General features: G+C 40.2%; 1 protein-coding gene across 1 annotated transcript; it reads left to right on the top strand.

The window, feature by feature from the left end:
- On the top strand, positions 1 to 26,652 carry SNX31 (sorting nexin 31). The gene is made up of 13 exons (XM_026843234.1): positions 1 to 84; positions 1,204 to 1,318; positions 2,421 to 2,485; positions 10,655 to 10,765; positions 14,044 to 14,134; positions 15,977 to 16,064; positions 17,957 to 18,026; positions 18,539 to 18,631; positions 19,303 to 19,506; positions 20,047 to 20,142; positions 21,966 to 22,043; positions 23,086 to 23,145; positions 25,745 to 26,652. Exons 2-13 carry the CDS (start codon positions 1,261 to 1,263, stop codon positions 25,838 to 25,840), a joined length of 1,110 nt encoding a protein of 369 aa, XP_026699035.1. The 5' UTR covers positions 1 to 84; positions 1,204 to 1,260; the 3' UTR covers positions 25,841 to 26,652.
- The last annotated feature ends 490 nt before the right edge of the window (positions 26,653 to 27,142 follow it).

Genomic DNA, 27,142 nt, shown 5'->3' with positions numbered 1-27,142 from the left:
AAGTAACAGTGTGTTGTCAATGTAGGGAAAGTGGAGCTGTAAGAATATGCCTCACTCCTGTTTTAAGCCAACAGACAGGAAAGGGTATTGCTAATTCTTGCAATAGTAACTTTTTTTTTTTTTTTTCAAGCTTCAGCTGCTGGAGTCTTGGGCAGCTGGAGCCAGAGGGAAAGACTTGGGCAGCTGTAGCCAGAGGGAAAATGTCATCTTTCACAGGATTTAGTGACACTAATTGCTGAATTGAATACTGGTGCTTAAAATTTAGTAGTAATCTCAGCATACTATAGGAGTAGTATTTTTCTGATCAGATACCATATTATTTTGATTTAGGTGAAGGAATTTTTCCAGGCAAACTTGCTGTATTTTGCTGTGTTTAGTAATGTGCATATTGGGAAGTTCATCCTTCTCTTGGGATAATTTGCCTAGAGCAGACCATTTTTATGCTTTCAAGTGACCAGCTAATGCCAAAACCTATACTGGAAGTGTCTTATGTTAACATAAGATAATGTAATTGTGGTTCTCTAGTCATTTCAGATCTGTTAAAAATGAGGTAGGTAGTGTTTGTACAGGGATGTTATGCTCTTACTACCCAGCTGATGCAACTGGAGCAAGATTCAAACTTTCAGATAGCTTGTGTTCCTAAATGATTCTCTGGTGGTTTGGGTGGGTTGTTTTTTGTTGTTTTTTTTTACCTTTGACAATATCAGGTTATCTGATAAAAGTTACTACCTCTCACAGACAAAATAGTAAAAGCCTCTGAGGTAGCACAGGTTAAGGGTAGAAGTCACCAGCTCTTAAAAAGTAGTTCTGTGGGTACAGAACAAAGAAATCCTATATGGACATATTGGGAAGAGAAAACATCTGTAACCATATCTTGTTTGTCCATGAGGTGTATAAGACCTAGATGATAAGGTTAATACAATGCTACTTTCCTGGCTTGGAGCAGGAGCTCCAAGTGGTAAGACTGCAAAAATGAGAAACCCATCAAAAGAGGTTGCTCACTTGGGCTGTCTTCTGGTGACTGCCTGGGCAAAGTCTTTGCCCTTGTGCTGGGCCCTGAGGACCATCAGGGAGGTGCTGGGGTGAGTGCCCCATGCCCTTTGTCATCATGTCTCACTGTCAAAACAAGAGAGCATTGAAAGCTCCTTGGAAACTATGAATTCTTTTTCACTGATCTGGAACTTTCCTTCCACTGTTTTGCAGCTGAGGCAGCTTTTTGGAAGTGCCGTGCCTGCTTTCCCTCCAAAGTTTTACCTGGCAATGACCAAGTCGATGGCAGATGAGAGGAGATCTCAGCTGGAGCAGTACCTTCAGAATGGTGAGCTTGGTTATAACAACCTGGCCAGCTTTCATACATAGGGTTTAAACCTTTGAGGATGTCTGCATCTGTGACTGCAGGGTGCTTTACCTTCTATACTGAGCTGAGTAGGGGTGTATCTAAAAGGCTGGGGCTAAGCCCTGTCTTGTCTGTTGGTTCACTGGCTCTAGAACAGCAGCATATCATTTTTCTCTTATTTCTGAAGCGTCTGCCTTTCTGCAGCTTTCCCAAAATGTAAGTGTTCAGTTTCACACTAAACTTAAGCCAACTTGGCGTTCTGGTGGCAGCCTGTAGTCTGGCCATTCTCTGTTCTTCCGGCTGTGAGCTGAGCCACCCATCCCTGCTGCTTTGCAACTGCCAGAGCTGACACAGGGCCAGAGTGTGAGAGCTCATGGCTGATCGTTAAAAGAGGGAGGCAAAAAAGACGGGCACTCGGACTGGTAGAAGTGTAATATGGAACTGGGCTCTACCTAAACCTCTTTCCTTCAAGGGTTTCCAGGCAGACTTGTGAGAAATATAACAGGGGGTTGTAGAAAAACTAAATCTCAGGTGCAATGTGTTGTGTTTTAAACCAGGTCTGCAGGATCCCTAGAATTCATCTTGTGAGTTTCATATAAGCTGAGAAATAAAAAAATATAACCATTTCACCTACCCAAAAAGAAAGGCGTGTGAAGGACTGAGCTTAAAGAAGTTTTGTAGCCTCTGATGTCTCAGATACTTTGAGCCAAGACTTACAAAACAGACTCAGAATTAGTCTTTAAAATCTTACTTAGTGATTATTTTATCATTTTCATTTGAGTATTCAACAGTTCCTTTTAGAGTTACTGGCCATGAGTGACCATGATGTTACGTGGCCGGGAACCTTACTGTAGTCTTGCTTTGGGAGAACAGCAACACTACATGTATTTTGCACTGTTCATAGCTTCAGTGATTTGACAGGCTATTGAAGGTATCTGTGCAGAAACCAAACGATGAGTAAAGTAGCACTGACAGTTTAACCAACGCTCATGTTGTATACATCTTGTTTTTAGACACTAGACATGTTTTTAATCTTTAAACTAAGTTTGGTTTCCTCCCTCCCTGTTTTCCTCTTGCTTTTCAGTTACTTCAGATTCGAATATTACCCACAGTGATGCCTTCATAGGTTTTTTCCGAAAGCTACAGCAGGTAAGTTTTGAATTTTTCAGCCAAATAATTTTGTTAAATGAGAGAGTTGAAATATTATCCTACCTCTTGGGTTCAAGGCTTCCTTTGCTATCTTCATTTCCTTGTGTTCTTAGTGTATTGATCTGTCTTGTAAAGAAGAGAGTTCTGATGACAGAGTGCTCTCTATGAAGCCTGGGTGGCAGTAATAATAGTATTGCTATTGTTTTGACCATGTACAAACTTGTTTCTCTCAGGGAAAGAACTATTTGCTTTGTTTTTATATCCTGTGGCATATCTGATGAATCTTTTGCCTCTAAACAGTTCCCAGAAGAGTCTTTGTTAGAGCTCAATAGAAGGATTACACACATTCTTTGGTTTTGCAACTGTAAATGCTTTTTGGTAGTGTCAGTGCTTTGGACCGATAAGTGTATTGATGACTGTTGTAAAAATGTCATGTTCTCTTACTTGCAGCTGTAGTGATGGGCAGAATCTGTCATGTATTTGAGCTGTTGCAACCTAGATGGCTTTTGAAATCCATTTTAATGTGGTCCATGACATGTATGATCTTTCTTGGCAGGCTTGGAGCCTGGACAGCTTTTGCTTGTGTCTGACTACTGCAGGGTGCTGTATGTCTCTTTTCTTCCCTTACCTCCTCTCCAACTGCGCTGGTTCTTAATGAGGATAGTAGTGTTTTGGAGCAGTGGCTGCAGTATGACTTCAACAGTATTTTCAGGGAGAAAATGCTGCATTAGTTTTCTGCAAAGTGCTTGGCATGCTGCTGTAACTCTACTTGCAGTGAGTTGTTCTGGAGAGAGGGTATGTTTTAAAGGATCTAAGTTTTGTGACTTGAGAGGTCTTCACTTGCTATGTGTGATGAAGGTATGTATAAGGGGAGTTCAGAAGGCTTTAGAAAATGGTGTGAAGAAGTTTTCCTACCAAATTCTAGAAAGGTTTTTCCTATGTACTTTGCAAATAAAAGGGTACAGTTCACTTACAGTCACTTAAACTCAGACTTACTGAAGTGCTCAAGACAGTGAATGAAAAGCTCCTTTCTGATTAGGCTTTTTTACGAGAAGCAGTCTCTCTTAGTTCTGATCCAATGCCTGTTATAGCCCAAGAGATAACTCCCAGCAGTTACTGCTGAGTCTTAACTAGTCTTGATGAGACTGATAACAGGTCTGCTAAAGAAAGTTAAATCCATCAGGAATGCATACAATTTGCCCTCAAAAACTGCCAACTGACTTTCTTTGACAAAGTTCTGGCAGGAAATAACTATTCAAAATACATGTTTGCAGTGCTTAAAGATGCCTTGGCATGCCAGTACTGTGGATTACTCTTAACATACCACCAGAAATTGTTGTATATTTAGGTTTTACTTTACTGCAGGCCCTTTTGATGAAGAGGGGTGACTTGCTAAGTACGTGGGTAATACTTAGTTGATTTATGGGTTATGTATGTATGTGAGTGTGCTTATTAAGGCATGTGATGACTGTGCTGCCAAAAGCAGTTATTTTGTAGAGTTCAAGGTAGGCACTGAATTATACCTTAAATGTTAGTGTATGGTCAGTATGTTTTCAAGACATAAAATTAACCCAAATTTCTGTTCCACAATATGATGGATTTTCATACATGATGTTTAGGCTTCCTGCTTGGAAAAGGCAGTAGTTCTCCAGCTTTTTTTGTTTCCAATTTAAACTAAATGGTTGTACTTAACATAAATCACTGCTTCATAATACAAATAGCAGTAGTGCTTTATGTGCTTTTTCATTACAGTAAAGAACAAACTCCTAAGAGAGATCAAATAACTGTGAAAGACAGGAGTGCATCCACTGTCATTAGCTGTGCACAGTGCCTTTAATTGGTGTAACTGATGGCTGAATAAGTATTCATTTCGGCTATTAAAGAATCTTGCTCAACAAACTGGCTTTGTTGTGCATGTTCCAGTATTAGTATACTGTGATCTGTGAGATGTTTTATGGCAGAGTGACAAAATTTCTGTAAAGTATTGAAAGACATGGAATGAAGTTCATCTTTAAAGCACCTCTGTACTGTTCCTTCCTTCTCCATTGTTGAAGATGTGTAGGCAGTGCTTGGCATCCTACACGTTGCTTAGGAGTGAAAACATAGTTAGGGTTTCACTGTTACTGCTACTTAGTGTTAAAACCAGGCAGGCATTACCTCAAACTTGCTCTTGTTTATATTACATTGGAAGAGGGATGATTAATGAAAGATTCAAGAATAAAACATCATTAAAATGATGAAATAGCATGCTCCTTTTCTGTCAGTGACATGGACTGGCTTTGAGTAGTCAGTCTTGGTTGCCAGAAATGAGTTAGTGCACACCTGTATAAGCAACCTGCCAGCTAGTGTGGGAGAAGGGGCAGAGGGACTGCGCTGCAGGTGGCAATGAACAGGGAGCAGTTGGCCACTTTTCTGCCACCATAGCTCTTTATTGAGCACAGATCTGTCTGTAGGTAAAATTGGTGCAGCTTTTATAGTAAAAACCTTCAGTTTTAATGGAATAAGATGGGACACTGGAGATGAATGAGATTGCTAGGCTAGGTTTTTTTTTTCCTAAAAACTCTCCTGCTGAATCTTTCTACCTTAACTTCTGTCTTTCATTGTGAGAAAGAATAGAGCTGTCCTCTCAGGCAGTCTGCTAGTGCTTGCTTCATTTTCTTGGCTTGTCTTAAAAGCAGGAATATTTAAGCTTCTAGCTGGAGACATTTGTATATGTTACTGACTAAAATAGAAGATGCAAAGGAAAAATCAAACTGAATTTAAGACCTTTTTGGTCATTGTCCTGTATTTTACTTCTGAATGTGGTTGTGAAGGGTGTTCTAAGACTAGCAGTCTCTGGAGTGGGAGCGCTGTGCAAGGACCATGGCTTTACCGCAGCTGCCTGACAGTGTTTAACATGACTCCTCTGTGACTGCACTTGGCATTGCACCAACCCCCAGCTATAGCACCCTGATCATATCTAAGAGGACAAACTTTCCAAGTGGGGACAAGTCTATGCAGGTTAACCCTGCTTTCCAGGCCCCTGTTTGTGCTCAGCACCACCTTTACCTGTTGCATAGGTTGTTATGGTTTTCTTCTTATAGCAGGCGTGCTTAGGCTGTTTCCCCAGCAACCTAATCTCGTGGGAGAAGTTGTCAGGGGACAGCAGGCCTCCTGACACATGGGGAAGCAGCTTGGCACTTGCTCAAAGTGAACATTGCTGAAATAGTTACCAGTACTGTCGTGTAGCAGAGTTGAACACCCTAACCCATAACCTCCCTGCTCCTCCACTCCTCCAAACTCTGCAAACTTGGCCAGTGACCAAGCTGGAGAGACAGATTCTGTATATGCCTCACTATCTCCAGCCCCTAAGGACAAATGGCACAGTTCTTGCAAGAAGTCATTAACAAGATGAGACCGCTCTGGCTGTGTTGTATCTTCTCCTTTTTCATCAGGATGACAGCATGAACAGGTACATACATCCCTGTCAGTCTCATTTTAATGCAACTCATCTATATCCTTGAATGTAATAGGAGATCGTGGTCTCTCTCTCTATTGGGCACCATTGAATAACATGGTGTGTTCAGGATGCAGCTGTGAGGACAGCCAGTCATTATGCATTTATTAATAAAATTGAGACCTATTTCCTTGCAGCAGCAGAGGTTTGGAGTTTGTTACTAGGACGCTGACCTTTTTCCAGTCTGTTGCTGGTAAACAGCAACCTTTAGCATGAGCAAAAGGATTCAGGTGTTGGTGAAAGCAGCAATGAAAAGTTTCTGAGTACTTGAGCAAATAGAGGCAACCAGTGCCAGATAACAGGCAAAAAGCAGTGTTCTTATGTGGTCCTTCATCAAAGGACTCTGATGTAAGGTGGTTTTCTTTAGGAAGAGCAAGAGTGAGGCCAAGAATTGAATACCATAAGAGGTCTGTGGAGTGTATGGTATGAAGAGTATAGGTAAAATGTAACTCAGAAATCTGCAGGTGTTACCAGGAATCAAAGCTGGCCTGATCATGGGCTGCATTTTCTTGGATAGAGCCCCTGTCTCTGACCATGCACCCTCTCCTTCTCTGCACTCACAATGCACTTACCATTTGTGCACGTAGTAGAGGAATGTACATTTGTACAAACGTGTTTGGATGTGTATGTACACAAACAGAAGTCAGGCTGAATATCTATGATTTCAGGTCTGCTCTAAAAAGGTTGTTTCTTTCATATCAAACCGCATTGGGTTTCTTATTTATGAACTTCTATTTCAAAAGTGCAGCTGGCCAGAAACCTGAATTTCATGTGGGAAGTTCCCATACTCAGAGACTTTTATTGTGTGCTGGCCATGGGGGAAGGTTTCTGGCATGGAAAGCTCTGAAGAATTTTAATTCAAGGATGTCTGTTTTATTTTTGTTTCAATATTAAGATGCAATTCAGTCCCCTGACCTGCTGTTCTTTGAAAACGTGTTGTAATAAGGGCCTCCATTCTTGCCCTTTCTCCTTTTATGGCCCATGCTGCTTAGCTGAGCAACAAATCCATTGAGATCCTCTTGAGGGTTCAGATTGATGTTGATTTCTCTTAAAACAAAATCACTTAATTTTAAGCTTTCTAATGGAAAACTGGGAGGGAACTATATATACATATATATTGAGGGTGGGGGGTGTTTGAGGTTTTGGTTTGTGGTTTGTTGTTTTTTTTTTCTACAAAACTGTTCTTTTCATCAAAACCAAAAAAAAATGAAGAAAATCCCTCACCACCTCTGTATTATTCAGTATTCTTATATTAATGACTGAGCTGTGCTTCAAGCTACTAGGGCAAGCAAGTGGGGACTAGGAAGCAGTTCTAGATATTTCAGGAGATTTTATCACCAGTAGTAGTGACAGCATTAAGGGAAGATTAAAATAAGCAGTATTCAGGGATACAAGAGAGCGTCCAATTCTAGTTACATGGCATGTTTCCTGAATTTCAGGAGCAAAAGTGTAGGAAATGCGAAAGGTACTACTGAACATGTACTGTTGTCAAAACACAGGGTTTTTGGATGTTGGTGCCTGTTTTGAGTAGATGGGACAACATCTCTACTGCTTTTTCCAAATTTAAAATAGCAGCCTGGGAGAAGATCTGAACTTTTCTGACTCACTGCTGTAAATTTATTTCAAAAGTATTCTTCTGTCCAGTTTGGAAGCAGTTGGATTGCAATGTGCGCTTACTAAATGGATTACCACTAACACTGCTAAATGCTCTTCCCTTTGTATTTGTTTTAAGCTTATACTGGATTCTCTTGTGTTGTTTTAGGGACATGTCTGTATTTCTGTTTCTTCACTTAACACTGCCTTCTTCTGCCTTACAGACTGTACTGTTTCCTTCTTTTGTTTTTAATGTAAGTAAATCTTTTTGGTCTCAACAATACTTTTGATAAGAAGCTAAACAAATATTTAGAACACTGAACAATGGAGTTTCTGGCATGGACAGTTCTGCCTTTTGGGGTAAAAGCAGGTAATAAAGGGGGAAAAACAATCGCCAAACTCAACAATTTAGGATAATTCTTATATTTGGTTTGCTGTGTCATAGCTGTATTAAGAGAACAGTAATCAAAAGTTGGAGATAAGGAAGTGGGTCATTTGTCCCCAAGACCATGAAATGAAGCTGTGCCTGTAGTTCAGTAGAGTCAAGTAAGATAAATCTAAAGCAGCTTTTAAAAAAAAGACTGTATAAACCACTGGTTTAAGTATTAAATGGTGATAATGCGATCATTCTAGATGGGACTGAGATTTTATTTCCTCTAAGATATCCTTTCTTGTAGATCCTCGAATTAATCTGCCTAGTACTATGTTGCATGGTGGTTTTGGAGAATTCAAAGTGCTTGGAAGTAGCTTGAAAGTTTTTGAAGTTTTCTTTCCCTCCTGACTGCTGAGTAGTGAGTGAGGTGGCAAGTTGGGTAGGGTGCTGTGAGGTGCTGTTTGCCCTTGGAGTGGCAGAAGGGCAAAGTGACCTTTGACTCTGGGTTGCCCCAGTGGACGAGGTGGCTGTACCCCAGCTATGAAAGCTGCAGGAGCAGCCGTGAGGATCTGGCAGAAGTAGATGCATAAAGCCCTCCATGTCCTTTCCCTATGGGAGCTTCAGCATTAGCAGCTCATGCCCAGAAGCGCTTACTGCAATGTGTGAGCCTTTGCACTTGACTTCACACTCCAGCATTGCTGGTAGTAAATTTGCCATATAGAGAGACCTGCTTACTCTTTGAGCGTCAGTAATGTTAGGGGCCTTTATCTCATTCTTCTGTTTGCATTCCATGTTTGTTCCACATTTCACATGCATTTTTATCACATGTGAAGTGTTTCATACCAAAATATCTGTGCCAAAGGCATTTGTGAAGAAGCCTCTGCTCCTTCCCATTTGAGCAAAGTAGTAAAGTACTCAGGCAAGCACAGGAGATGATCCCTGATGTAAGAGAGCAAGGGGCTTTTGTATCTTCACAGATTAAAAATAATGCTTATTTTAATTAAGAGGAATAACTAGACTTGCCTCCTGGATAAGAAGGAAATTAGTTTGGGGATAAAGACTAAATCTGTATGGATCACCAGAAGGACTTCAGACAGGGCATTGGTTAATGTCTTGAAGTGGTTCTCTTGTTCTTTAATATAGGCAAACAGATGTGTAGACATGTAGCTAGGTGAAATACTAGGTGTCAGGAAAATCCATGGGAAGTCTGCTTAAATAAGAAAGATTGTTTTGTTTTGGTTTTTCTCAAGACCCTTTTCCTCCCACATATCATTCTACAAACTTTTGACAACATGTTCTTAATTTTTAGATGTTGTGGAAGAAAACACTTTGTTTGCACTTGATCTTATCTTGAAATAACTCTTAATTAAGCCAGATTTACAGGAAAAGGTGGTCTTTCTGACCCAAAGAAGTTGCTAATCTGAGCTGAGTTAGTTAACAGGAGTCATACATCCTGTTATCCTGTTCTCCAGGGTACCCAAAGAGGGGCACAGCATAAATGTCAACACAGCATAAATGTCAGCCCTGCCACCCTGCTTTTGCTGACATCACAGGAGTTGGGAGATGCTCCTATATACAGGCATCACAAAGACTGCAGCAAGATACTGAGAGTACTTGAAATCTAAGGGCTCCCAGGGAGTCTCCCATATCTTCTACCAGGCTAGCAAAAGTGGATACAAGAAATTAAAATTTAATGTTGCATGAAGCATGTACAGCATTTTCCTCCACTATGAATCTCAAGGGAAGTACCTCTCCTTAATTAACAAAAATGCCAGAAGGACCATTGCTGTCCTCTGATACAGGGCAGTCAACAGGAAGAGGAGCTGCAGTGATGAGCTTGTTTCCTCCACCTCATCCAGATGCATCCCTAAGGGAGTTCGTAAACTAGTTTCCATCCTCTTGAAACAAGTAACTGACTTATGCATAGCAAGGCATGGGGCTTTCTAACCTTGAGCTCAGCAACATCTTTTAGGGGAATAGTCTTGTTATAAACCCAGAGGAGGATCCCCCATTCCTGTGCACTACCTTGCTGTTAGAAATGTGTGCTTTGCTTCTAGTCTGACTGCGTCTATCATCAGCTGACAGCCAATGGATCTGGCTTTTGTACTTTAGCTTTCCAGATTGCAAATCACCCCTTTTATGTCTAGACATAAGACAGTTCTCTGAGGTCACTTAGGCGAGACAAGTTTTCTCATGACCTAAATGCTTTCAGGTTTCTTCTTTATATCCCGTCTTTGTTTGTGGTGGTTTTGAACCTTGGGCATTGGCACTGCCCAGTATTCCAGTAGCAGTGGCTCTGGTATATTAAGATACCCTGGCCTCATTATTCTGACTGGAGATTTTCCTATTTATGGGTACAGGGATGCATTTTTTTTTTTTCCCTTTTGGCAAGACTGTAGCTTTGAAGATTCACATGCCGCTGTTTATTCACCTCCTCTTTTTGGAGTCTCTACTTCCTAGGACAATGACTGCTCAACATTGAAGTGCCCCTGCTCTAATTCTGCAGTATCTTCCCACTTGTTGCTCTGCATATGTTTTTTTTTGTCATCTACAGGCTTTAATGGTAATTTTAGTAACTTACTGTTTAGTAAATAGTGACCTCAATTGTTTCTTTTACTTGTAGATAGGGAAATGGAGCATCAGCATCTTTAGAAGGGTTCCAGCAATATGGAAAGCATTAAAACAGTGTTCTGCTTTTTCCTAACAGGATACATTTAAGATCCAAACCCAGAGAGCCTTTCTGGATGTTTACCTCGCTGATGGCAGCAATATTAGACTTGATATCCAGACATCGGACACTGCAGAAAGAATATTAGAGGTAATGGGTTTCTAGAATTGTGTTGACATTTTCCATTTCTGAGAAGTGGGCAAAAGTGAAGATAATTTCAGTCAAGAAAGAATAAATCTTCTTTTTGAAGACATATGAGAATATCTTCTGTGGGTTTTGAGGGGTTTATTATACCAGGGGTAAGGGTTCTGGGGTGTTGCTGATTTTGCAGATGAGATTTTTTGGTTCTCACATTTGTCCATAATTAACCGCTTCTTAATGTTAGGTGCCGTCTTCTATAGCATTTGGCTGTCAAGTTCAGGTTTCCTTCATATGTGATAGAATCAGAAAATACATACTATTCCTTATGGGGACACATTCTTAATTAACCCCCCCCTTGGTTTAGCATAATGTGGGTGAAGGTGCTTGAACACTGTAGTCAGAAACAAAGGTCTAGTCTTGGCTTACATCTTAGCTGGTGCACTGCTACTGAAACAGTCTGCAGCTGATATGTCTTGCTTTTATGTGTGCTTCTCCTTTTACTTGTTCTGTGTCCCTTGACGTTTGCTGTGAAACTGTGGGACCTCCTTTGCAGTATTGCTGCAGTTCTAGCACTGTGGCTCTGGGATGTCTATAACAGCTGTTGTAATACACAGAGTAAACAATTGCTAGTTGCATTTTGAAACCAGTAGCAACCAAATGTTATTTACACAACTGGCTGGCTTGTGTTTGAAACTTTCAGATGGGGTTCCCTTCTTATGCCAGGAGAGGAGGAGCAGCAGACACTCTGCATATTTTGTGTATTTGCATGTGTGTGTGCATGAGCAAGACTGAAATCTCTTCCTCAGTTGCTTCCATTTCCATTAACAACAATAATAAAGCATACATATGCCAGATGGATACTCTTCATTGTCGTGGGAATCTGAAATTTCCTCTGATCATACAGAAAACTGTGTGCTGTGTTCCTGTTGTGCCTTTGCCATCTGAGTCTGTGGAGGTAGCTCTCAGCTGGCCATAGGTACAAGCCAGCCCAATGTGTATTTGCTCTCCTCTGTCAAGCTGATGTGTGTTAGTCTGGCCGCAGAACACACAGTATCTGTGCACAATTACCATGAGTTGGGTAACACAGGGTAACCCCTTGCCAGCTTTGTTCTGCTATGGGGTTTGCACCATCTGAGGCAGTGCTGGTTCTTTTGGGAAGGTAATGTCAGAGCTGGCCTTAGACCCTGCAACAGCAGACTTGTGGAGGCTGAGGGTGGGGTAGGAGATGCTGAAGGCAAAAAGTCTTGAAGGGTGGCAGGGAGTTAGGAATTTTGATTTGGGAAGAGGGAAGTAAGTGCTAATAAGGTGGAAGTAAGGACACATTTTTAGGTAGGAGACTTGCACTAGGACCTTGAGTAAGGAAAGGATTTGCTAATTTACTTTGTTAAAAAAACCCTAATAATTTGGTCTTGATAGACTTGTTAGTTTTGCAGTGGGTCAAGGCCATTTCCAAGCCAGACAGTGTATGTTGCTTTGTATATTGTATTTATAGATGTTTAATGTTTATGTGGCACTGTGAAGAATCAATGACATTTGAAATGCTGCAGACACCATTTCTTTTCTTGTGGCCTTAAAGATGTGATAGGACTTTTAGGAATTATTTAGCTTTTGTCATTGTAAATGTGCTACCACATTCAGTGTTTTTTTGCAGTGGAGGTAGATTTTTGCAACCATCACTCCCTAACATCCCGGTGTTCAGGCAGCATATGCCAGCTTGTGCTTTGATCCAAGAAATAAAATAAGTCAAAATCCTACTGAATCAGAGATCTGTGTTTGACATTCCTGGGAAATGCCATATGGTACACAAGGGATAATATGTTGAAGCTCTGTGGCTGATTTCTTCCAGTAATTTGTGGGGATTTCTTAGCATAGAAGCGGACAGAATGAAAGATGGTGCTGCCAATATTCACTTTTTTCTTTTGTGTTTGGACTTCTGAAACTTTTTTCCCATTATGCCTGGTGTCTGAACTGAGTGTGAGGCAAGTGATTTTTATGCTCTGCTGCCCTCTCCGGTAACAGCTCTGATACTAACAAGTATAAGAAAAACCTCATGAATGTGCTTTTTAACTTAAAACAATGCTTCCCAAGGTATATTTAGCTTGATGTCTACTTTCTTCCATGCTTAAAAACTTGTCTGCTTTTTAAACAAGCTGATACAGCTGGAGAAAACCCTTCTGAACTGTGGTAAGTGAATTTACAATGCTGTCACTGTGACACAGGGCTGGAAGTGTTCTGGGATTAGCACCCTTTGCAAGAAGACTGAAAACTGGTACTTCCACTTTATGCTCAGACAAAGTCCAGCTTCTCTGACCAAAGCATGACTCCTCTATCAGGTTGCACAATCTGCCAGATGAGCTATGATGGGAGTGTGCTCAGGGGTGGAGAGTTTTTCTTACAGTTGCCACACCACTTTCCTGAGTGAATTCAGATTATGGTTACTGCAGAATTTAGGAATGCTTTGATAGCACTGTTCTCTTTTAGGTTATGTCTGCTTTAATTTATGCTTTGATTTTTCAGGACCTAGAACAGAACAAGACTGTTACTCCAGTCTCATTCAGTGGTTTCTGTGCTTACCTCTGCCTGATGTTTCTGTCCTTACTATCCCATTGTGCAGCTGGTCCTGCAAGTAATTTCTGCATTTTCTGTTGGTGCTACTTCTGCCAGAAGATGTATAGGGGCCAGAGCAAGCTAAAACAATCCAAATGTCAAGATGGATAGGATTTTGCCTCCTTGTACATTGTCAATAATGAAAGCTCAACAGAGCTCAAGTCTGCTCTTGTCAAAAGCCTTCACACAGAATTGTAGAACCCCACAAGTAGGACCAGTGCTTTCAGTAAAGGTGTAGGACTTTTAGAAATTTCCTAGAAAAACAAGAACACTATCAGATTGGAAAATACACCAATTCTGTAAAAATACATATTTGTGATGCTCATGAGAAATGCTGTTAGCTCGGAGCACACAGTGCTCACTGTACAACAGGATTTGAGGATTTGCATACTAAAGATCTGGAATAACATGGCAGATGCCTTGCATTAGAGGATACTTAAGTACATGGCACAGTAGTAAACATTTTCTGTTTTATTACATTTTATGTTCCTTTGAAATTTATGAAACTCCTCACAAATTCAAATGCTGCAATATGGGAATGGTTATATTTGCTTTTAAATGAGCAGTTAAATGGGACATAAGGGAAAATTTAAAACCAATTAAGTTACGTTAATATGTATTGAACATTTCTTCCTTATGCTAATGGATAGCTAAGCTTCTGACCTTCTTTGTTTTTAAAGGTTACATTGTGCAGGATGGGGCTCTCAAGAGAATTAATAAAATATTTTAGTTTTTTTTTCTTTCAAGATCATGATGATGGAGCGCTCTCTGGTAAGTTTTACAAGGTGCTTAACTTAGCCCTCCCTTGAATTTTTTTTTGGCTGCAGTGACTGAACCTGGAGTCTGAACAGAGCCTGCAGGAGCCTGCTCAGGCTGAAAGACCCATTCTGTCTGATAAACCTCCTCAAGCCCTCTCCCCAGATGGCTGGGAAAGAGTGGTAGTGGGGAACAAAGTAGGGCAATAGTGTGATGCAGGGGTGAGACATTCACATACAAATATCATGTCCCTTCCAGTTTACAAGTCATGTAGCAACTTTACCACATGGGAACTGTTAGGTGTATCTTCTGGGTAGGCATTTAGTCAGATGGCCATACCTACATAAAACAGTTCTTAATTTACAGATCACATGTGGAGTTTAACAATGGGACAGGAAACTCTTTTGTTATGTTTATAAACGTAATGTCTGTGGCTCATTTTCCTTTATATCATGACATGTTTCCTTTCTTAACTGACAGAAACTTAAGTTTAACCATGATGGTACTGAGCAAGCTGTAAATCAGGGTTGTGAGTCTCTTTATGGTCATAAAATGTGAAGGAGCTTTTATGCCTCATCAGTCTGCTGATGTCCTGCTTCTCATGTGGGAGGCTGGATCCAGGTCTGGGATGGAGATAGGCTCAGGCTGCATCAGGGAAGTGAACAGTCTTTGTTGACTGCAGTAAAGTTAGGCATTGCAACCTGTCTGAGTGGCCTTCACAAGTCATTTAGTTCTTTTCAAAATCACAGAATCGTCTAGGTTGGAAAAGACCTTGAAGATCATCCAGTCCAACCATTAACCTAACACTGACAGTTCCCAACTACACCAGATCCCTCAGCGCTATGTCAACCCGGCTCTTAAACACCTCCAGGGATGGGGACTCCACCACCTCCCTGGGCAGCCCATTCCAATGTCTAACAATCAGTCTTTTCAGGCTTTTAATTGGCATAAAGATGTTAATGCTGTTCTGAACCTTGTCAAAATGAAAGTCTAGTAGTAAACTCAGGTTTATTCAGTGGGGTAGGAACCTTACTGTCTGTGTCTCTTGTATTTATTTTTCCCCTGCCCCCTTCTCTCTGGCTGTGAAAGGTATCTCTGAGTACAGAGAATCCCTGGCTGTTGTTACATCCCAGATATATCTGGATGTAACACATGTTATATACTCTTCCACAGCAGCTGCAGATGGATTTACTTTTGCCATGTATTGTGATATAATCAGATAGACAGGAAATAGAAAAGTTTTCTTGAATTGATTACATTTCTATGGATCTTTTTCTTACAAATACATCAAGTACAAATGTAATCCACCGTCCACTGCCAAAAAGTTTAGATGCTTACATGCTTAAAATCACATATTTAAGAGTTCTGCTGAATAGTATTGCCTTAGAAATGAATGGTTACAGGTTTGGGCCTTTAGGCTTACTTTTTTTTTAAAGTGAGCAGGAAAGTAATGACATCTGAAGAGTGACATGATTTTTTTTTTTTTTTTTGCTGTACATTAGTTATACTGCTCTTTTCTGGTGCTCTATTCAAGAAGAGTGTCAGTCCTGGAAGCTTGCATCCACATGTCCTTTAAATGCAGAAACTTCTATCCTGCTTAGCTGTGTTTTGAGAGAAGGATGTTCTTATGAGAGCATAGTCTAGGGGAGTAGAGATATTCTGTAAGTGACAGAGCTATGTAAGTTTAGACTGAGAAGTGAGCAAGTCAACTAACTTTTCACCTTATTTTACCCCAGAATTTATATTTAAGTTTTTCTTCTTCAAAAGCACACTGCTAACCAGTACTAACAGATATATGAAAGTAGCTGGACTATTTCACTAGATTTCACCAAATGTCTATGGTTTTTCTTTTCCTAGTGGTGAAAAAAGTGGCAGAATTTGAACTTCCTTATGTGAGTCTTCAGAGCATGAAAGAGTTATGCTGTAAGCTTGGGATCAGAAAGTGGTGAGCGAGAAACTTGAGAGGAACTACCAAGATGTACAATAACTGCTGTGGCCAGAGAGAAATTGCTTTAATAACTTAGTTACAAAGTCTTCAAGCCTCAACAGTTGACTGTTTTTTCTCTGAGACCAATTTGTTATTGGAATTGACTGGTTTCTGTGGCCCTGCATGTTTTAAATTTTATCACTGTAGTATTCCCAAAATGTCCTTTGCTGTAGCTGGTTATTTATTCCCTCTCTCTTTCAGAATCTATAGAGAGGTGCTTTGTGGCTGCTTGCCTCCTGACTTTTATACCTGCATAATGTAGGAACCACAAATGGGAATAAAGTTATATATGGAAGAGAACTTTGAGTTCTGAGTTGCAGGCTGCAGCTCTGTTTGGGCAGAGGTGAATTGCTTTTTATATGAAGTGCTTGCTAATGCACATAATATCTGAGGCCATGGCCTGAGTATTTCTTTTGGTAAGTGGCCTGGCTTAAGCAACAGAGCACTCTTCCCCTTTTATTGCTCACACCTCGGGCTCTTCCTCAGTTACGCTGGTAGAACTGTGTGGTGAACTGGACTGGTGAGCTAACCTGGCCTAAAAATAGGTTGGTGGCTGTTTGGGTTTTATTTGGTTTTGCTGGCCTATTTTTGGCCTGGATCAGTCCCCCAGTCTTGTTTGCTGTGCAGTAAACAGTTGTGCTGACTTATGGGTGAGGATAAAGCCCAGGGAGTCTGGTGCCAAAGTCCTGCTTGACAAATGGTGCCCTGAGGGTGCAGTTAGGCAGTATATCTGAGCCAGTCTACTGTCTCACTGCTGTGATTGTGGTCTGGTCTACTTCTCTGTACAATGAGAAAGAAAAAGGGGAATAGATTTTTGCATGCTTAGTGAGTTGTATTGGCTACATCAGATGAATGTTAGGGTGAGGACTGTGGTTGGGAGCAGAAGAAGAGACCATGCCTTTTGGTGGCAGCAAGCAAGGTTGCCTGGCTTGAGGGTACACAGAAACCTGTTGTTTCTGGCTTGTAATTTGTCTGGTTTAAATCTACTGGGCTAGACCTTGGCCTCTACAAAGTTTTCTCTGTTTCTCTGTATGTGCCCTTTTAAACTGCAGAACCTAGCAGCCTAATGAAAGAACTGTGTGGTTCTAAGCCATGACAAAGTGACTGTCTGAGTAGATACTTCTCCATCTAGCACTGCTTCAAAGCACAGAGGTAGGAAATAGCAGTCCTGGGCTTGTCTGTGTGCTTCAGGGAGCGTATTGCCTGTGCAATGTGAGTACTACAGCTGTGCTAGCCATGGACCCCCCCCCCACACTCTGTACCATCATGTAGACTTAGACAAGCTGCTTTAAATAAAATGGCTCAAGCTAGCTGCTGCGGCATGGCACTTGGATAACTGAGTATTTAACTTGCTTTGCTGTCCTGATCTGATCCTGCAGCAGTTCTACAGTAATTGGTACTGCAGCTAGCTAGCTTAAGCCTAGGTCTTGCATGTCAGCACTGCAGCATGGCAATGGATGTTCTGGGAGTCTTATCAGCTGAGCTGCTTGAGAAAGGAGGAGCAAAGTTTTAGTTCTAAATTTTAACTGCTATGTTTGGTACCACTAAAATCAAAGTGGAGAGATTGGATAACCTGACTTTAGTTTATTTCCATTCTGCTACAGTGTATAAAGAATGAGTACAGTACTTCAAGGGCAGAAGGATTTTTGGTTGGGGTGTTTTTGTGGGGTTTTGGTTTTGGTTGGGTTTTTTGTGTTTTGGTGGGTTGTGGGTTGAGGTTTTTTTTTAATTTGGTAAGTAATGGGATCTTTTAGGGTTGTGTTCCCATCATATTTAGTTGAAAAATCAAAATGCCGTATGTAGAAGCATATATTCATATTTTATTACTTTTTTCCATTGGCTTGGAAAAGGTATATGGATCCTTCTCTTGATACGCTGCTGATGGATTGTAGAGCTTCACTGGATCTGCTATATATGCAGGTAAAACTGAAAGGTGTTTGTAACTTTAGAAGTTAAATTTCCTGCATTAATTTAATCTTTTATACAAATTCTTGAAATGTTTGTAAATTATTTCTGTTTAGCACTGCTTTGTGGTGCTTTTCTAAGTGCTGAGTATAGCTGCTGTTGATCATGTTTTGATGGTTTGTTTTTCCTTCAAACTCATGTACTAGATGAGTTAGAATCTGTTTTGTGCATGGGAAAAGTATTGCATGAAAAGGACATATTTAGGTGTTAGTCCACTTTTATTTTCAAGTGTGTGTGTGCCATGATAAGAGAGCATTCGATTTCCAAACTGTAGGTGAGTTGAGTTTTAGCAGCTTTGGAAACTATTAATTCAAGAGGAAAGAACAGTGCAGAGTGGACTTGACCCAAAATCAAAGGCCTTGTTTAAAAAAAAAAAAACTTTCTGTGTATGTATTTCTGAATGTTTGTGTGTGAAAGGAAACATGTTTTTGCTGACTTTTTTTGCTATTTTAAAAAATTCTTTCAAGGCAATCCAGGAAGTTAAGAGGAATTGGCTTAAACCAACAGAAAGGCAGATGCAGGAACTTGAATTTCTACAAAAAAATGCAAACAAAGCAAAGGTAAAATAGTATTTTAAAAACAATACAAACAGATCAAAGGAATGGTTTCTGAAGCAATGATACTAGAGGCTGTGACTTTAAAAATAAGGCATGGTTTTGTGGAGTGGTTTGAGCTGGAGACCCAGGTCTCCCATCTCCTGGTCAGATACTGAGCCACCAAATAGAAAAGGAGATTCCCGTCTCTGATAGCATTTATCCCAACAGAATGATTTGGATCCCAAGGGCTAGCAAAAGGTTTTTGACTGTGAATCCCAGTCTCCTCTATTTGCTGAACTCAGGTGCAAAGGTTTGTCATCCAGTTTAAGATATCAGATGGAAGTTCAGACTGCTGTTCTCAGTATTTCTTTATAGTTAGTTTTATTTCTCCCCATCATTGTATCTGAAAAGCATCCAAAAGACCTGGTTTAAAAAAAAAAAAGCTTTCTGTGTATGTATTTCTGGTTTATCATATCCAGTGGGTAGGAAAAAAACCCAACGTTCTAAGTCTGGACTGTGAACAGTATTCTCTATATGAAGCACTGATGTGTTGTGGTGAATCTGTGTCTCCCAAGAGAAAGAGTATTCAGAATCTAAAAGATTTCTTGTAGCCTTTCTGTGCACCCCCCGCCCCAAATCACTAGATTTCACTTGCCTTTACAGCTAATCATTTTAGTTCTGTTTTTTTTGTGCAGTTCCTAGAGCTGATTCGAGAAATGCAGGTCTATGGATACATACGGCTTGATCCTTGCATTTGTGACTATCCAGAAGAAGGTTGCTCAGCTGACATCTATGTTGGCAACAATGAGATTAACTGCTGTATAAAACTGCCTACTAACCAAATCAAAGAGGTTAGCTTTAAAATCAACAGGTTAAGAAGTTGGCAGGTTGCTTTTCTTGTAAGTACTTCATTGGCTTTGTATCTGAATTCACTTTCTCTTCATGAAAACTGAGGTTGTCAGGGAAGATCAGGTCTGGGGAGAGGGAGGTGGTCTGTCTTATGTCCCTCCCACTTGCCCATACTCCAATCCAGACCCATCCTGAAACATATGGCCTTGGCACCCTTTACAGCAGTAAACATTCTAGCCTTACTCTGCTGTTTTCTCCCTTCCCTGGCATTCCTTGTCATACCTTACCTGGCCCTTTCCTTTCCTGTTGGAGGTAGAGCTGTCAAGAGTTTTGTGTGGGAGCAAAATAACTGCTTTAGCCAGCTTTATGCTTGTAAAGACTCCCCCTTCCTACCTCCCACTTGCTCCCTCCCCCAGGAGAAGTGTTCTGGTACAGATCTTCAGCTGTTTTATTTATGTAATATATAAAATGAACCTAATTGACTAATTCTAATTTAAGGCTGAACACCTTAATGCTGTTTTCAGCTGTTTCTTCTGTTCATTGGTTGGTTGTTTTGGGCCTTGTTTTGCGTTTGTTTGTTTTTTTTCCAGGGTGCTACAAAGGATGGTGAAGATGACACTCTGGAACTCAGATTTGAGTACAATGATTCAGGCACATGGCAGTGGATAGTTTTATACACAAAACAGGTTAGTTCTCAGTCCTTTTAGGAAAGGATCAGAGGAAAATGTAATCTTGCAGCCACAGGGCATCTTCAAAAGTGGTTAGTCCATCTGTACCAGAGTACAGTGGCTATGCTTTCAAGTAGGTTAGCCTAGGGACAGAGTTGTCTGGGGAAAAGCATTTGAGTTTCTAGTATACGGGGAAGAGGATGATTTATTTTTTTTCCTCATTGAAATGTCTAGCACTCAGTAGCAAGACTAGGAGGGAGTGTGGAGAGATGCTCTTTGTTTAATGGACTCAGTAAGTATCCAAAATCATTAATTGGTTAATGTGCCTAAGGTAAAGGGCTCCAATTTTCCACAATAAATTATATTGTTTGAATATAAATATATGCTGTATTAACACAGGTTAATGGAGGGTGTGAATATTTTTAACATATAAATAATTCTTAAATAAGGTTTTTATAGGTTGTTATTCCTCCCACTATTTTCAGGCAGCTCTTTAAAGAGAAAGGTATCCAGGAATTCAAGTCATCCATCTGTGGTTATGCTGCTTAGCAAATAATCAAAGCTCTGCAGTATCAAGACAGCACCAATCTCACTTTAGGTACAGAGCTTCTATAAAAAAAATATAGAGCCTGTTATTCAAGTAAACTGCTTCTCTTGCCTCCAAGACCCACCCAGCAGCAGACAGGATTTTTCAAGTAAAAGTGCTTAATTTCTCACATATGCCTTATGAATTCTGGGGTGACAATGCAATTCATACAGCTACTTAGTAAATGTTAGTTTCCTGCCATGCTTGTTTTTCTTTTTTTTTAATGAGAATGTGAGACATAAGCAGTAAACTTTGTAGTTTCTGTGCTGTTGGAAAACAAAAATCCCTAGAATTACCTCAGTCTTAATTCTTCTGTGAAATCTGTTTGCGTGGTGCTTGATGTAGTGACTTGTTGATTAAAAAACCCGTGTCCCACTTTCCTCAGAAGTGTGAGGAAGAGCTAAAGGCCAGAAAGGTGCTGCTGTGTGTAAGAAACAAGGGTTTGATCCAAGAACCCACTGTAGAAAATGGAAAGACTGGATGATTTGGAACTTAGTCAGAGACGGCTCTCCCCTCCATTGCTGATCTTGTAGGATATTTTGCCTGTCAGGGCTTGATGCCCTACCTGAGATGCTTCATTTTAGAGAGTAAGTAGTAGAGTGCATCTCCAGGGTGCAGTTCAGACTTTAACTTGGGCTGCACCCTCCCATGGAGGTGCATGTGCTCATTGGACAGTATAAGGAACTGAGAACAACTCTACTCCCCTCTGAGGTGCCTCTACTGGATACCTAATATGTGGGATGAATGCGTCTGGCTCTGTTTATATTAGCTGTGAAAGATGCAGACTTGTGAGCGGCTCTAGTTGCAGCCATCTTGTGTAACCACCAGGACTTTGATTTTCAGCAGTGCTGAATGCCTGTGAACTCCAGCTTGCTTCATTTGTTGAAGTGGTTTTGATGCTGATAGTGCCATACTTGATTAACCTTACTTAGCCTTTAGTGTAATTTGGCAGCCATTAAGGTAGGAGCCATGAGCAACTAGAGAGACTAACTTGCCTCACAAAACCTGTCATAAAAGTTCTTATACTCCACTCTGAGCAGTGCTGTGAGGGTTAGTCATGCTGAAGCTTGGCTTTCAGCAGCTGCAGCTAGTTTGTTACTCTGTAAGGATGCTAAAGCACAGTAAAACTAACTGAATTAGGGAAGTAATAGTTCACTAGTTAGGGACTGTAATTTTCTGGTGGAGGAGGAATGGAAGAGTTGAGTACATCTTTTAATAGAAGAAATCAGAGTGTTCTCTGGTTTATCCTCTTTAGGCCTTTTTGCTCAGTAGCTGCTTGAAGAAAATGATATCGGAACAGATGATGAAGGCAGCCAAAGAAGGCAAAGAAATGGTGAGCATGTGTGTATGTTGGTATCTGAATTTGTATTTAAAAATATAAGCCTGCTACTTGATCATTCTTTCAAATGGGCTGAGAAGTCCCACTGAGGAAAAGGATCTTGCATGTTCCAACATTTCAGTACAGAATTAATTGGCTAAAAAGTATGACTTTGCTCAGTTTTACTGAAATAATATTTTGAATGTTAAAGATGGTTTATCATTGCAGTTTTAATAATCTGTTTTGCATTCTCTCTCCTTGACTTTAATTTTTGCTGCATCTGATAACGGATGTCTATGGCATAATTTTTTGTATGTTCTGTACTACCCTGTTGTATCCATTTCTGGTTTTCACTCTTTCACCACCTCACTTGCTTGCTCCATCTGCTGCGTCTGTTAGACCAATTTGAGATCTGTGACATTCACACCAAGAAAATTTCTGGTTTTAAATAGAAGTGTTAATAAAATAAAAATCTGATTTGTAGCTAAAATACTTCTGCTGTCTTTTGTGCAGGCCTTTATTTTTAAAAATAACAAGGAGCTAAACATATTTTCATCCTTAATTTCCAGCATTAACAATGCCTTTGTTTACTTTTTTCTCTTCAGAAGTTTTCAGTTAACAGACATTCAAAGTCTTTAGATGTCACAAGGTTAAAGGAACGTGTGTGATTTTCTACACCCATACTGATTACAGTGAGCAATTGAGGCAGTGAATGCCATGTTATTTCGTAGCTTTAAACTATAAGCAATTCAGAAGAACCAATTTTAATTTTGGAAAAGATTTGATCTCTTTCATTCTAAGTTTATTTGTAATGGTGGAAGTACAGTAAACTTCTAATTAGGAAGATGAACATTCATTACTTAAATAGTCAGCTGTTGATAGTATTCAGGTAGCTTGGACTAAAACAGAAATATGAGAGAATGGTAAATATGCAGTTCATTTCCTACATTGTTTCTGCTGAGTTTAACTGAATGCTGATTTACTCAGTGTATTTTGTTAGAGTACTTGGGGGGAGCATTTAAGCTTATTGTAAGTTTAAATTTTTCAATATATTTAGGAGATCAAGATGCCTGAATCCATGAAAAACAGTAAGAAATCCAGCATCCAACAAAAGCAGGTTAGTGAGTGAGAGAGTGTCTCCAAAATGTAAATATAGTATCTTGCTTGCTAGTGGTGTTAGGCCAACCTCTGTTGTTCTGGTTAGGAATACTCCTTAATTTGATGGGAATTTCTTTGGGTAGGAAAAGGAGCTAAACTTGAATTTTGGAAGGAAGAAGGAGGCAAGAAACATGTCTGAATAAAAACATAATTTTAGTTTGGTGGGTTTAAGGACAACTTGCTTCATTTTATTTGCTTTTTTGCAAGTGTTTCTGAATGAGACATTTGAAGTTTACAGAAAGCCAGGATATAAACAGAGATCAAGTTGTATTATGTACTCATGAAACTGCTGATGTAGTTTACAGACTTGTACTTGGATTCCGCACTGGGATTGTTTATGCATTCATTTTTCCCTGTAGTCGGGAGTTGTACCCATTTGCAAAATTTGACATGTTACCTGATAGGAATGTATATGTATAGATATGTAAAAGATGTAATTCTAAGTTCATTGCTGGAATCAGTATTCATAGTTAATAGTTCCTGAATAGCTAAATGGCTAAAAGATGTTGCTTTTCCAAGCCATTTGTTGAATATGAGATAATAAATAAATGGAAAGGGAATAATGTAAAGTGAATTAAAATAAATACCTCTATTACAGTGTATGATTGGCCAAAGGGGACATTTCTAAAAGAGAAAGACCAAAATCTAATCTGAAATCAGAAAAAAAGTAATGTTGCTATATGTTCAGAAACAGCATAAAACCAATCACTAACTGCTCTTCAATAAGCAAATCAATTAACCTGTGTGGTGGGTTTTCTTGCCTCTTTCTTCCAAGTGCTCTGTGTGTGCCACTGCTGGAGACAGATTCTAGGTTAGGTGTTGCCTTTGGTATCCACAAATATCTTAGAAATAAGGGAGACAACACTTTGTGAATAGACTTGCATCTGTGATGAAGGCTGAAGGATGCGGTTCAGTGGCCTCACTGTGGTGCAGCTCTAGTAAAGACTAAGTTGTGCAGTACTTTGGGCTTGAGGCAATTGTTCTGACTTGGACATACTTTAACATACCTCCTCAGCTGTGAGCAAGATGAACTGTGAATGCTCCCTCTGCATTTTTGTGAGGAGAGCAGCCTTGGACAGGGCAACATAAAACCACTGAGCTTATCAGCTGTGTCCTATTGGTGCAATGCCTGACTGCTGATATGAAACTCAGTGAACTAAGAAAATGACAGCTGATAATTAGAATGGAGTTGTTAAAGCAAGTCAGGGTATGCTGTTGCATTAAAGAGCCATTGTATGGCGTGTTATGCCTCATTTTATACAGCATAATTAAAGTGGCTCAGCTCTTCATGCACCAAACTGTGTTATTAGATGGAGAATTATTATAAAATCTGAAAACATGCTTAGCTAACTTCTAAATGCTGCGATTGCAATATTAAGGTTCTTAATGCTTGCCTTTCCTATTCCTCTATTTGCAATACACTTGAAAAATGTATTAAAAGTTTATCTTTGTACATTCTCATTTGAAAGTGTTGTTTGAGTGGGGTCTTTATAATTTTGCCATTAGTATCCTTGAGAGTCTTAAAAGTCTTTGCTCCAAATTGGCAGAAAATTTAACTGAATGCTGTCCAAAGACTCTGAAACCTTAAGCCAAATATTTTTTGCTGACTCATGAGAAGAAAAACTCAACTTTGGTTTTCTTTGTGATCCTTTAGGAGCATAGTAGAATCAAGAACAATCTTTTTGAATTGAGGTAAAAATGATTTAACTAGTGTGCAATAGTTGGACTTGCAGATAGGGAGGCTGTGCTGTAGAATGTGCCTGCATCTAGGCAATTTTGCTGTTATGTCTTTCAGTAACCTTGAAAAAAGAGGTATGAAAAAGCTTCTACAGAGAAAATTATGCAAAATTTGGTTCCAGTTTCCTAACGCCTTAATGTTAGTTATTGCAGTATGGTTGCCATAGCTTTGTGATAGACACTTTCAGTAGGGTTTTTCAGGACATTTACTTTACATATATATATCAAAATACCATGTTGCAAGAAGACAAATCTGTGCCATAAATTTTCCTAGTACAACAGACAACTGCAGGTACATGCAATGGAGCGGTATAGGTTGCCTGCTTATACCTTGGGTGCTTATAGTTGGCCTGCTTATACCTGCCAGGTGATGTGGTCTTAGGAAGTTTCAGACAGTACATGGTACTTTTTAGGAAAAGTAGACTTGAAAGATATTATGCAGGTGTTATGGTTAAAGTTAAGAATACATGGTTTACAGCAGTCAATCTAATTCAGAAGGCCTAGTAGGCAGTTAAAGTACCTGTCTGTGTGTCTTTGTGGCCACTATAATGCTAAATAACATTGATGTCAGCACATTTGGAACAGCCATTCAATCTGCAGCACATGTAGTATGTTGCAATAAGCCTTAAGAGCAGAAACAACTGTTCCTGTGTCCTATTACAGCAGAAAAAAACCCAACCTGTTCTCTCTGAAAGCTCTTGAAGGGATCAACCACTGCACTGGAACAGTATCATGTCAGATTTTCTAGCTTATATTTGTATCTACCTATAATTATTGAAATGCATATACTCTTTTTAACTGTTTTATTTGTTTCATTGCAGGTAGTTCATTCAGGTTTTATATCAAGGAAAAGATTTTTGGTTAGGCCAAATGAAGACGACTGTGTATTTGAGAAAATAAGAGAAGAGGACCTGTGATCATTTATTTTAGATACTGTCTTTCAAAACAAATTGTCTGTGAATAATAAACGCACTGTTGAAACATTGAATTATAAGGGGGGAACATAGTCCTCGATGTAATTCCTTGCCTTTGCAGTGTTCTAGTAGTTACAACTCCTAGCAAACCAGTTTGAATGGGTGCTGAGAATCTGGAGTTGTCTTGCATAAATGCTTTTTGGGCTTTTTTCCCCTAGACTGAAACTGTTGAGGCAGAGAGGGTCAATTACAAATGGTGCTACAATGTTAGAGGAGGAACAAGTATTTACATACCAGTTTATGTTTCTGTGAGTATTGGTGTAATTGTTGTGATGGCTGAACAGGCTCTTGCCCATCTAGACATGGTCTGGAAAAGGCAGGTATCTCCTGTGATCATTCCCCTTACCAGGACCAGTCATTCCTTCCCAGCAGAACAGACTGTTGTGGTGCCCTTATTGACCTGTGGAGAGACCATCAGCACTGATGCAAAAGCTGCTGGGCTTTGGAGAATGAAGGTATTCGTGCGCTCTCCAGCAGGGTGTCGGGGAGGGCTATCAGTTCAATGTGTGTAGCTGTGCTCCAGAAATTGTGCTGGTTTATACTGACACTGGGGTAAGCAAGTACCTGCTGTAGCTGGGTAAAGGGGGACGTGCCCACACCACATCCCCACGCTGCTTCCTACGGCGGAAGACTGAAGTGCCATATTCCATATCAGGCTTGAAGGATCTTTGATTCCTCTTACTGGCATTGATTTGAAAGGCAGGATCAGGTGTGAGAACCAGGGAAAGGAAGTGAAAATTAAAAAAAAAAAAAAAGTTACACTAATGTTTTTGGGGAAGTCAACTTTTTTTTTTTTAACATTTTCCTCATTCCTTCCTTGCTGCTGAAGGGACTCCAGGGGCAGAGGTACTGCACTCTTGCCTGAATTTTTAGCTTTACGATTTTGTGGTGGTATAGGGGTAGCACACAGAGCAGCATCGAAAATAAAGCTCCACTGAAAGGCATTTTTTGGAGAGTTTTGTGGCACTTCCTTTATTTAACGAAAACCATCAACTGTTTAAAATCTGCAAACTTTTTTTTTAATAAATCATTGACCTGCCTCGCTTCATTAAAGCTGCTCCTCTCTCCGTTGTTTTCCGTCCCGTCTCTGTGATTGCCCCCCCGCCGTCGGTTCCCAGCGGGCGGGGGGGGACGGCCGCGGCCCTCCCTCCCGTGGCGGAGTTTATCTCCCCGCTGCGGCTGGAGGCCGCGCACAGGCCGGCTGGGGAAGGATTCCAAACGCTCAGGGGAGCGCGGGGCGGGGGC

The sequence above is a fragment of the Athene cunicularia genome, assembly GCF_003259725.1.
Source record: "Athene cunicularia isolate RWA chromosome 2 unlocalized genomic scaffold, athCun1 chr2_part1, whole genome shotgun sequence".
Classification (NCBI taxonomy): domain Eukaryota; kingdom Metazoa; phylum Chordata; class Aves; order Strigiformes; family Strigidae; genus Athene; species Athene cunicularia.
Note: the sequence above shows the minus strand (reverse complement) of the source record. Positions and strands in the feature narration are given on the sequence as shown.

Excerpts from the sequence above, each read along its gene's own strand:
- SNX31 (XM_026843234.1), top strand. The coding sequence starts at position 1,261 with ATGACCAAGTCGATGGCAGATGAGAGGAGATCTCAGCTGGAGCAGTAC. Across the intron at positions 14,135-15,976 it reads TGATGATGGAGCGCTCTCTG|TGGTGAAAAAAGTGGCAGAA; the intron begins GTAAGTTTTACA and ends TTCTTTTCCTAG. Across the intron at positions 18,027-18,538 it reads TGGATCTGCTATATATGCAG|GCAATCCAGGAAGTTAAGAG; the intron begins GTAAAACTGAAA and ends AATTCTTTCAAG.